The sequence below is a fragment of the Dendropsophus ebraccatus genome, chromosome 1 (genome assembly GCF_027789765.1).
Source record: "Dendropsophus ebraccatus isolate aDenEbr1 chromosome 1, aDenEbr1.pat, whole genome shotgun sequence".
NCBI lineage: Eukaryota > Metazoa > Chordata > Amphibia > Anura > Hylidae > Dendropsophus > Dendropsophus ebraccatus.
This window is the reverse complement of record NC_091454.1, coordinates 229,226,515-229,238,744: the sequence shown is the minus strand read 5'-3', so window position 1 is coordinate 229,238,744 and position 12,230 is coordinate 229,226,515. Positions and strand designations below refer to the sequence as shown.

The window sequence follows — 12,230 nt, the reverse complement described above, 5'->3', positions numbered from 1 at the left end:
CGAGGGTCCTACAGGGTGGCCAGCCAGTATTGGTCCCTCTGGCGGATGTCCACATTATTATTATTATTCCGCAGACACTCCCGCAGACACCTTGCCATCTGCACCAAGGACAATGAGCGCCTCTCCTCTCCACTGTCCTCGGTATAGTTCCAGGGTCTGCTGGGGTCTTCCTGCTCTTCCTCTACCACCTCATGCTCCATCTCCTCCTGTGATGGAGAGGCAGAGAAGCCAGGTGGCGGTGTGCGGAATGGCTGGGCGTATACATCTTCCTCCTCCTCAACCTCCATCTGCACTTCATCCAGCTCTGGGCTCAAGGCGATGTTCAGCCTTGGAGTTGTGGCCTGGGAATCCTCGCTGATGATGTTGCTCAGCGCACTTTCCAGAACATGGAGAAGTGGGATAATGTTGTTGATCCCATAGTCCTGTCTGCTCACAAAGAGAGTCGCGTCCTCAAAAGGGATCAACAATTGGCAGACTTCCCGCATTAACTGCCAGTGTGTTACTTGGAAGTCGCAGTGTGGCGTGAAGCTGCCTGATTGCCCCATGAGGTAGTCTGTTACGGCTGACCTTTGCTCGTACAGGCGGTCGAGAATATGGAGGGCAGAATTCCAGCGGGTTGGCACGTCGCAGATTAGCCGATGTTGGGGCATACCGCGCTGTCTCTGGATTCTGAGCAGGGTGTTCCTTGCAGCGTAGGAGTGGCTGAAATGTTTGCACACTCTACGTGACATCCTCAGAAGGTCATGTAGTGCATGAAATGATCGGAGAAACCTGTGCACTATGAGGTTGATCACGTGTGCCATACAAGGTGTATGAGTCAGCCCTCCCCGCTGAACTGCAGAGACAATGTTCCTCCCGTTATCCGCTACGACACTTCCCACCGTTAGTTGACGTGGGGTCAGCCATTCAGCTATCTCCTCCCTGATGGTCCGAAGGAGCTCCTGCCCACTGTGGCTTCGTTGAGCCAGGTTCACCAAATGGAGGACAGCCTGAGAGCGGCGGGCCTGACATCGGTGGTAAGACACTGGGTCAGGTTGGACTGCAGTGGTGGTGGAGGCAGAACTTGTGCTATCCGCTGCTGGCCCCCTAAAGCACCGTGGAGGTGACAGTGGCAAGAATGGGCCAACTTCCTGATGGTCTCCTGGGAGGATGTTGACCCAATGGGCAGTAACGGACATGTACTGGCCTTGCCCATAATTAGAGGACCAGACATCAGTACTCAGGTGCACGGTCTTGGACACCGAGAGTCCCAATGAGTCGCCAACCTTTCTCTTCACATAACTGTGCAGTGATGGGACAGCTTTGCTAGAGAACTAGTGGCGGCTGGGGACTCGCCATCTGGGGTGCGCACACGCCACGAAATCCCTGAAAGGCTGGGAGTCCTCAAGATTAAATGGCAGGGACTGAAGCACCAGCAGCTTAACCAGGTGTCCGGCCAGTTTCTGTGCCATGGGATGGCTGCTGCAGTACACCTGACGTTTGCCCATGGACTCGGTCAGGGATTGCTGCCTCATTAGGGGTGTACATGGCAGTGAGACTGTGCTGCTGCTGGTAACTGAGGCTGACGAGGCCTGAGCTGCAGTGACAGGATGCTGCATGATGCGATCTGCAGTGTATGGTGCATCCTGACAGGAGGTGGTATTGGGGTCACGGTTTTTCCAGGCCTGTTGGTGTTGCCTTTCCATGTGCTTCCTCATGGATGTTGTCCCAAGATTATCACCCCTGCCACGACTGACCCTCTCGTTGCACAGCAGGCACAGAGCGATGTGCTTATCTGTCCCCAGCCGAAAGAACTGCCAGACAGAGGACCGTGGTTTGCTGCCAGCCACGGGGGGTCTTACGGCCTGTTGGCTGCCACTGCTGCCTGAGGGTCCCCTCTCAGGACCAAGGCTTGGAGGTAAGTGACTCTGCCTGGTAGGTTGTCTTATACCCCTCCCTCTTGTGCCTCGCTTCCTTGCACCAGTGGGATGTTGCTGCGTCGGTAGCACCTCACTTTTCTCCCCTGATGACGCTGAGGATAATGCTGCTTGGGGGCGCCACGTCCGATCAGCGACATCATCATCACCACCACTGCTACTGTCCTCCAGTGGCTGGGACAGGATCTCAGGTGTGGCACTGGATGCCCCTCCCTGGCTTACAGCCAACACCTCCTCTGCAGTCTCTGCACGTTCCACCTGCTGCCTTTGGGGGACTACTACCTCCTCCTCCTCATCATCACTAAAAAGTGGTAGAGAATCCAAAGGCAGATCAAGATTTGCCAACAGTTCCCTGGCAGAAGGTGCCCCAGAGGTGGGTGGCATAGTAATAACAGGGGACGGGGCAGAGGACTCTCGCTGACCGTCCCATGTAAGGATGGTGTCGGATGATCCAGCCGACCTCGTTTGGGAGCTTTGGGCAGTGGAACTGGAGGATTGGGTAAGCCAATCTAGAACCGCTGGCTGTGTAGTTCTTACATGACCCGTGGGCATCTGGGGTAGCTGCACCCTGCTGCCACGCCTGTTGCCCCGGCTGCCACCGGGCCTGGTGCTGCCACTCCTCCTACCCTCACCACCTGCCGTTGCAGTCCTTGCCTGGGAAGTGCTGGAAGTAGGATGCTTGGACATAGTTCTTTGGTTGGTGAAATTTTTGAAAAAGAAATAATCTATTGGGCAGAAGGCAGAACGTTTCAGTGACTATTGCTTTGTGGGTTGGAGGCGCCCAGCAAAGGAGAAATGTGCAGGTTATCACAAAAAAACAATTATTTTTTATTTTGTAACTTTTTTTTGTTGCGGGTGGCTAAACGGGTTTGACGGTAACCAGTAGAGCACAAACGGACAGCTTTTGTGGGGCACTGACTTAGCGTCACCTAGAACAGCTGATCACAAACAAACAAACTTTTTTAAATTTTTTTTAAATTTTTTTTTTAAACATTTTTGGTTGCGGGTGGCTAGACGGGTGTGACTGCAAGCAGCAGAGCACAAATGGACAGCTTTTGTGGGGCGCTGACTTAGCTGATCACAAACAAACAAACTTTTTTTTTTTTTAATTTTTTTTTAAACTTTTTTGCTTGTGGCTATACGCGATTAATGGCACCCAGCAGAGCAGCAACGTCTAGCGCCTCCTCTCTGTCACGGAACAGTAGCTGGTTCAATGCTACGTGTCCTGACTCCTGAGTGACTCTTCTCACTTTTCTCTCCCTATTTCTTTTTTTTATCTCCCTATCTCTCCCTAGATATCACAATTTTTGAGTTAGATGCCTCTCTCTCCCTCTCTCTACCTAACTCTTGATTTCTCAGCCTCTTTCACTATGTATGGGCTTATCAAGCTTTCCCTGGATCTTTGCTATTTTTTTTTAATTTTTTTTTTCCTCTCTCCTGCTTCTCTCACAAACAACATATACTCCTTCTCTATCTCTCCCTGTACTTATCCAGTTGTTTTGATATGTAATCTATGTGTTTTCCCTCTCTGCCTAACGTACACCTCCTTTCTCTCTGCCGTCTGGAAACACAATGAGGAACTGCAGCCAGGCTCAAGCACTTCCTCTTCCTGGAGTGACGTCACACACCTTGATATTCACATAAAAACAGGATACAAAGGATTATAGGAGTAATAATCCCTTGTATCCTCTTCTATTCTCGGATTAAAGTACAGTTTTGCGACGTCGTTGCAATTTTAACGAACTTCATAACGAACTCTTTGAAAGTTCGGTTCGGTACCGAACCGAACTTTTTGCAAAGTTCGTAACGAATCTGGTTCGTAACAGTTCGGTTCGCTCATCCCTACTGCTATCCTATATATACTGTATACACCTCATCCTGTCACCACCATATATACTGTATACTGCTACTTTATATATACTGTATACACCTCATCCTGTCACCACCATATATACTGTATACTGCTTCCCTATATATATATACTGTATACACCTCATCCTGTCACCACCATATATACTGTATACTGCTACCCTATATATACTGTATACACCTCATCCTGTCACCACCATATATACTGTATACTGCTATCCTATATATATATATACTGTATACACCTCATCCTGTCACCACCATATATACTGTATACTGCTACCCTATATATACTGTATACACCTCATCCTGTCACCACCATATATACTGTATACTGCTACCCTATATATACTGTATATACCTCATCCTGTCACCACCATGTATACTGTATACTGCTACTTTCTCTCTCTCTATATATATATATACTGTATACACCGCATCCTGTCATCACTTTATATACTGTATATACTGTATACTACTATCCTATATATACAGCATACTGGTATTCTGTATATAATGTATACTGCTATCCCGTATGTATCCTCTGATTACCATATCCAGGGTATTCTGCTATCCTATATATTTTATATATGACTGTCCTATATACACAGTGCTGCCTTGGTTTAAGAGTAACTTGGTTTAAGAGCATTTTGCAGGTAGAGCTCACAGTTTTTCATAATTTTGACTTGGTGTAAGAGCTCCCTGTACTGGGTGGGAGGGGAGTGGGGGAGGGGCATGGTCTGCATATCGGGGTCTAAAGCCCTGTACTCTGACCCAGGAAGTTTCCCTTTCCTTCCACATCATAGCAGATTCACCACCTACTTCATACTCCCTGCAGTCTCTGTCAGCCTTTGTGTTTCCCATCCTCTCCATTCCTGCTATAATGTGCCTGCACTCACACTCAGCTATACCCACTGCTGCTATAATGTGCCTGCACTCAGACTCAGCTATACATTTTGCTTATCTAATGTGCCTGCACTTACACTCAGCTATACACACTGCTGCTATAATGTGCCTGCACTTACACTCAGCTATACACACTGCTGCTATAATGTGCCTGCACTTACACTCAGCTATACACACTGCTGCTATAATGTGCCTGCACTCACACTCAGGTACACACACTGCTTATATAATTTGCCTGCACTTACACTCAGCTATACACACTGCTACTATAATGTGCCTGCACTTACACTTAGCTGTGCACACTGCTGCTTTAATCTGCCTGCACTCACACTCAGCTATACGCTCTGCTACAATAATATGCCTGCACTTACACTCAGCTATACACACTGCTTATATAATCTGCCTGCACTTACACTCAGCTATACACACTGCTTATATAATCTGCCTGCACTTACACTCAGCCATACACACTGCTTATATAATCTGCCTGCACTCACACTCAGCTATACACACTGCTACAATAATATACCTGCACTTACACTCAGCTATACACACTGCTGCTTTAATCTGCCTGCACTCACATTCAGCTATGCACACTGCTGTTATACTGTACAGTAACTTATATATCACAGATTCAGCTGCTTCTCATTGTTTCATCTGTTCTACATGTTATTCAGAATAAATAATCATTATCTTTGGGATGTGGAACCAATTGTCTGCAGATCAGTTATTTCTTATGGGAAAATTTGCTTTGGTGTAAGAGTGGATTTGGGTTACTAGCGCCGTCCCAGAACCTATTATGCTCGTAATCCAAGACACCACTGTATATGTATACTGCTGTCTCGTATATATCCTGTCATCACCATATAGATAGAGGGTATACTGCTATCCCATATATATATATATATATATATATATATAAATATATATATACATATATATACACTGTATACTGCTATCCTATATGTACCGTATACTGCAATCCCATATATACACTGTATATGCCTATCCTATATATACTGTATATGGCTATCCTATATATACACTGTATACTGCTGTCCTATATATACTGTGTACACCATCCTGTCATTACCATATAGCTAGAGGATCTACTGTATACTGCTACCGCATATATATACACACTGTATATGGCTATCCTATATATACGCTGTATACAGTTATCCCATATATACACTGTATGTGGCTATCCTATATATATTGTATACTGCTATCCCCTGTATACACCTCCCCCTGTCATCACCATCATATAGAGGGTATATGTATGTACGGCCCCCACATTGGGGTGCTCTGTGGTTACATATATCTCCTATAATGAGCACAGATTGTGTGTCTGACTGTGAATACATAATATAACAGCAGAATAGGGATTCAGCTGTGTAGGTCCTGTAGTGTGTACAGGGGAATATGGGTACTGTATATGTGTATTAGGTGGCGCCCCCTACATTGTATCCATTATTCATCATGTCTTCTTGTTTTCCAGAGAACAGCAAATCCAGACATCCCATGGCCTAAGATCGCTCATCCCTCCCCGAGATGTCCCGCTATTTACAATGACTAGCAAGGAGTGTGCCGAGGTCTCAGGTGAGATGATAGCCCTGTGCCGAGGTCTCAGGTGAGATGATAGCCCTGTGCCGAGGTCTCAGGTGAGGTGATAGCCCTGTGCCGGGGTCTCAGGTGAGATGATAGCCCTGTGCCGAGGTCTCTGGTGAGATGATAGCCCTGTGCCGGGTCTCTGGTGACGTGATAGCCCTGTGCCGGGGTCTCTGGTGAGATGATAGCCCTGTGCCGCGGTCTCAGTGAGATGATAGCCCTCTGGTGACATGATAGCCCTGTGCCGGGGTCTCTGGTGACATGATAGCCCTGTGCCGGGGTCTCTGGTGACATGATAGCCCTGTGCCGGGGGTCTCTGGTGAGGTGATAGCCCTGTGCCGGGGGTCTCTGGTGAGATGATAGCCCTGTGTCGGGGTCTCTGGTGAGATGATAGCCCTGTGCCGGGGTCTCTGGTGAGGTGATAGCCCTGTGCCGGGGTCTCTGGTGAGATGATAGCCCTGTGCCGGGGTCTCTGGTGAGGTGATAGCCCTGTGCCGGGGTCTCTGGTGAGATGATAGCCCTGTGCCGGGGTCTCTGGTGAGGTGATAGCCCTGTGCCGCGGTCTCAGTGAGATGATAGCCCTGTGCCGGGGTCTCTGGTGAGATGATAGCCCTGTGCCGGGGTCTCTGGTGAGATGATAGCCCTGTGCCGGGGTCTCTGGTGACATGATAGCCCTGTGCCGCGGTCTCAGTGAGATGATAGCCCTGTGCCGGGGTCTCTGGTGACATGATAGCCCTGTGCCGGGGTCTCTGGTGACATGATAGCCCTGTGCCGCGGTCTCTGGTGAGATGATAGCCCTGTGCCGGGGTCTCTGGTGAGATGATAGCCCTGTGCCGGGGTCTCTGGTGAGGTGATAGCCCTGTGCCGGGGTCTCTGGTGAGATGATAGCCCTGTGCCGGGGTCTCTGGTGAGGTGATAGCCCTGTGCCGGGGTCTCTGGTGAGATGATAGCCCTGTGCCGGGGTCTCTGGTGACATGATAGCCCTGTGCCGCGGTCTCTGGTGACATGATAGCCCTGTGCCGGGGTCTCTGGTGACATGATAGCCCTGTGCCGCGGTCTCTGGTGAGATGATAGCCCTGTACCGGGGTCTCTGGTGAGATGATAGCCCTGTGCCGGGGTCTCTGGTGACATGATAGCCCTGTGCCGGGGTCTCTGGTGAGATGATAGCCCTGTGCCGGGGTCTCTGGTGACATGATAGCCCTGTGCCGGGTTCTCTGGTGAGATGATAGCCCTGTGCCGGGGTCTCTGGTGAGGTGATAGCCCTGTGCCGGGGTCTCTGGTGAGGTGATAGCCCTGTGCCGGGGTCTCTGGTGACGTGATAGCCCTGTGCCGCGGTCTCTGGTGACATGATAGCCCTGTGCCGGGGTCTCTGGTGAGATGATAGCCATGTGTCGGGGTCTCTGGTGAGGTGATAGCCCTGTGCCGGGGTCTCTGGTGAGATGATAGCCCTGTGCCGGGGTCTCTGGTGACATGATAGCCCTGTGCCGGGGTCTCTGGTGACATGATAGCCCTGTGCCGCGGTCTCTGGTGACATGATAGCCCTGTGCCGCGGTCTCTGGTGAGATGATAGCCCTGTGCCGGGGTCTCTGGTGACATGATAGCCCTGTGCCGGGGTCTCTGGTGAGGTGATAGCCCTGTGCCGGGGTCTCTGGTGACATGATAGCCCTGTGCCGGGGTCTCTAGTGAGGTGATAGCCCTGTGCCGGGGTCTCTGGTGAGGTGATAGCCCTGTGCCGGGGTCTCTGGTGAGATGATAGCCCTGTGCCGGGGTCTCTGGTGAGGTGATAGCCCTGTGCCGGGGTCTTCTCTTACGCTCCTGTGTTGTTCCGTTGTAGAGAACGGCCACCATATTAAGGTTTTTCTACCCAAGAAGCTGCTGGAGTGTTTACCGAAGTGTACGGCGTTACCGAAGGAGAGGCTGCGCTGGAACACCAACGAGGTACGCTGCATGCTACACCTCTGCTGAAATCCTCTGTGCTGCTGCTGGTTTGTACTCCTTTAGTCTGGTTATGATGTGTGACATTTCCTGCAGGAGATCGCCTCTTACCTCATTACCTTTGAGAAGCATGAGGAGTGGCTGTCATGTGCACCCAAAACCAGGTGAGTCTCCCAGCCACCTAGTGGTAGAACCCCTGTACTGCCTGATGCTTCCTGCCACCTAGTGGTAGAACCCCTGTACTGCCTGATGCTTCCTGCCACCTAGTGGTAGAACACCTGTACTGCCTGATGCCTCCTGACACCTAGTGGTAGAACCCCTGTACTGCCTGATGCTTCCTGCCACCTAGTGGTAGAACACCTGTACTGCCTGATGCTTCCTGCCACCTAGTGGTAGAACCCCTGTACTGCCTGATGCTTTCTGCCACCTAGTGGTAGAACCCCTGTACTGCCTGATGCTTTCTGCCACCTAGTGGTAGAACCCCTGTACTGCCTGATGCTTTCTGCCACCTAGTGGTAGAACCCCTGTACTTCCTGATGCTTTCTGCCACCTAGTGGTAGAACCCCTGTACTGCCTGATGCTTTCTGCCACCTAGTGGTAGAACACCTGTACTGCCTCCTGACACCTAGTGGTAGAACACCTGTACTGCCTGATGCTTCCTGCCACCTAGTGGTAGAACCCCTGTACTGCCTGATGCCTACTGCCACCTAGTGATAGAACAGCTGTACTGCCTGATGCTTTCTGCCACCTAGTGGTAGAACACCTGTACTGCCTGATGCTTCCTGCCACCTAGTGGTAGAACCCCTGTACTGCCTGATGCCTACTGCCACCTAGTGATAGAACAGCTGTACTGCCTGAGGACTGTGGTAGAACCCCTGTACTGCCTGATGCCTCCTGCCACCTAGTGGTAGAACAGCTGTACTGCCTGAGGACTGAGACAGATGCATCATGCCACCTAGTGGTAGAACAGCTGTACTGCCTGAGGACTGAGACAGATGCATCATGCCACCTAGTGGTAGAACAGCTGTACTGCCTGAGGACTGAGACAGATGCCTCCTGCCACCTTCTGGGTCTGAGATGTGGAAATGATATCAATACTTGTGCTTGTACAATGACAATAATAATTGATGGCCAAACAATCTCCTGTGCAGCCCCCTTCCTCCCTATACACAGGAACGTTTGGTACGCTCGAGCTTTCCTGTGTTCTCTACAGGGAGAGGAGGGCTAAGCTGCAGCCGGAGAGCTCTGGTTGCAGCTTATCTCTCCCAGAACCAAGGTGTCGTGTGGCGATGTTCCATCACGTCTGACTCCTATATACATTGGTAATCTATCAGGAGAGCATGTTGTATAAGGTGTATGGGAAACCTTTAGTCCTTGCAAAGCTGTGCAGCATCACCGCCCCCCGTACCCCACTGGGTGTCCTCTTCTACCGGTTTCTGGGTACGTCACAACCCGGGTTGAATGTCCCAAGTGGGTGGGATTGAGCGGGGCATCCCTCCCCCCGGGCATGATGTAGCTGGAGTGAGCTAAGAAGACAGCCGGCTGGGGTCCAGGAGCGAGAGGTGACTTTGCGCAGGCATCGGGGCAAGGGAATAAGACTTCTTTTTTCTGTTCCCCCACCCATAGCCTGGAATAATTTTCCAGACTTCCCCTTTAAATCACCCCCTTTCTCATTACACAAGTACAATAAATAGTATGGTAGTGTGGGCAATAGTCCAATCTATTAAAAACAGGATGATTGTTCCTGCGTGGTTAGAAATGATATGTAAAAATTATATAAAAAAGATCAAGAATTTCCATTTACCCCAATATAATATAAATATAAAGTATAGATTATGACCCACAGCCGGTCCTGTTGGTGGGACAGTAAAAGAGCTCCGCCTCATACCCTCCGTTCACACTATGGAATCTTCACATTGCGGGCCGCGAAAATTCTGTAGTGTGTACGGACCCTTTGAAGACTAGAGGAGGAGGAACGCTGCCTCTGTGTGACCCGCATCTCTGGGAATGAAGGGGTTAATGAACTCTTTAATGGTTGTGTACCAGGCCCCAGAACGGCTCCATCATCCTGTACAACCGCAAGAAGGTGAAATATCGGAAAGATGGCTACTGCTGGAAGAAACGCAAAGATGGCAAGACGACTCGGGAGGATCACATGAAGCTGAAGGTGCAGGGGATGGAGGTGAGTGTATCCGGGTGCGGTGGGGGGGGGGGGGAGGGGGGAGAAGTCACTGTCGGGGGTGCTGGGAGGACCCCCAGCTCCATCCTGTCTATAACCAGACATCGTTCTGTCTCCTCAGTGCCTGTACGGCTGCTACGTCCACTCATCCATTGTCCCCACATTTCACCGCCGCTGCTACTGGCTCCTACAGGTGAGTAATGGCCAATGTATACACCTGTACTGGCATGGCTGGGCTGTGTATACACCTGTACTGGCATGGCTGGGCATGGCTGGGCTGTGTATACATCTGTACTGGAATGTGATGTGACTGATATATATATATATATATATATATATATATACACAGCAGTGCCTTGGATTAGGAGCATAATTTGTTCTGGGACCGTGCTTGTAATCCAAATCTACTCTTAAACCAAAGCAAATTTTCCCATAAGAAATCATAGAAATACAGACAATTGGTTCCACCCCCCAAAAATGATTATTTATTATTCTGAACAACATGTAACACAGATAAAACAAACATTCATAAACAGCAGAATATGTGATAATATAAGTTACTGTAGCGTAATGGAGAGGATGGGAAACACAAGGGCAGACAGAGATTGCAGGGAGCATGAAGGAATGAGCAGTGCAGATGTGGGCACATACATGCAGCGCTCTCTGTCCGGGGAGAGAGGGGTTACAGCTATGGAGAGATTACCTCCACAGTCCTGTCCCCTGATGTAAGCCCCAGCCTGAAGTGGATCTGCTATGCCCCCGCTGTGCAGACCATGCCCCTCCCCCTTTCCTCCTCCCACCCAGTACAGGGAGATCTTACATCAAAGCAATGCTCTTACACCAAGTCACTATTTTGAAAAACTCTGAGCTCTTAAACCAAAACGCTCTTAAACCAAGGTACCACTGTATGTGTGTGTGAGTGTGTGTGTATATATATATATATATATATATATATATATATATATATACATACATACATATACATACATACATACACAACCGTTCAAAAGTTTGGGGTCACATTGAAATGTCCTTATTTTTGAAGGAAAAGCACTGTACTTTTCAATGAAGATAACTTTAAACTAGTCCTAACTTTAAACAAATCCACTCTATACATTGCTAATGTGGTAAATGACTATTCCAGCTGCAAATGTCTGGTTTTTGGTGCAATATCTACATAGGTGTATAGAGGCCCATTTCCAGCAACTATCACTCCAGTCTTCTAATGGTCCAATGTGTTTGCTCATTGGCTCAGAAGGCTAATTGATGATTAGAAAACCCTTGTGCAATCATGTTCACACATCTGAAAACAGTCTAGCTCGTTACAGAAGCTACAAAACTGACCTTCCTTTGAGCAGATTGTGTTTCTGGAGCATCACATTTGTGGGGTAAATTAAACGCTCAAAGTGGCCAGAAAAAGAGAACTTTCATCTGAAACTCGACAGTCTATTCTTGTTCTTAGAAATGAAGGCTATTCCATGCGAGAAATTGCTAAGAAATTGAAGATTTCCTACAACGGTGTGTACTACTCCCTTCAGTGGACAGCAAAAACAGGCTCTAACCAGAGTAGAAAAAGAAGTGGGAGGCCGCGTTGCACAACTAAGCAAGAAGATAAGCACGTAAGAGTCTCTAGTTTGAGAAACAGACGTCTCACAGGTCCCCAACTGGCATCTTCATCAAATAGTACCCGCAAAACACCAGTGTCACCATCTACAGGGAAGAGGCGGCTGCAGGATTTTGGGCTTCAGGGCAGAGGGGCAAAGAAAAAGCCATATCTGAGACTGGCCAATAAAAGAAAAAGATTAAGATTGGCA

At 49.2% G+C, this 12,230-nt stretch overlaps 1 protein-coding gene across 3 annotated transcripts in view; it reads left to right on the top strand.

Moving 5' to 3' along the window:
* The window catches only part of CAMTA2 (calmodulin binding transcription activator 2), an 85,941-nt gene that overhangs the window by 7,750 nt on the left and 65,961 nt on the right, over positions 1-12,230 (top strand). For all 3 annotated transcript variants that reach the window (XM_069949778.1, XM_069949774.1, XM_069949785.1), the window contains exons 2-6: positions 6,193-6,293; positions 8,137-8,240; positions 8,334-8,401; positions 10,284-10,419; positions 10,538-10,609. In XM_069949778.1, the coding sequence (XP_069805879.1) occupies positions 6,263-6,293; positions 8,137-8,240; positions 8,334-8,401; positions 10,284-10,419; positions 10,538-10,609 (411 nt within the window). In that variant the 5' untranslated portion in view covers positions 6,193-6,262. The remainder of the gene's footprint in view (positions 1-6,192; positions 6,294-8,136; positions 8,241-8,333; positions 8,402-10,283; positions 10,420-10,537; positions 10,610-12,230) is intronic.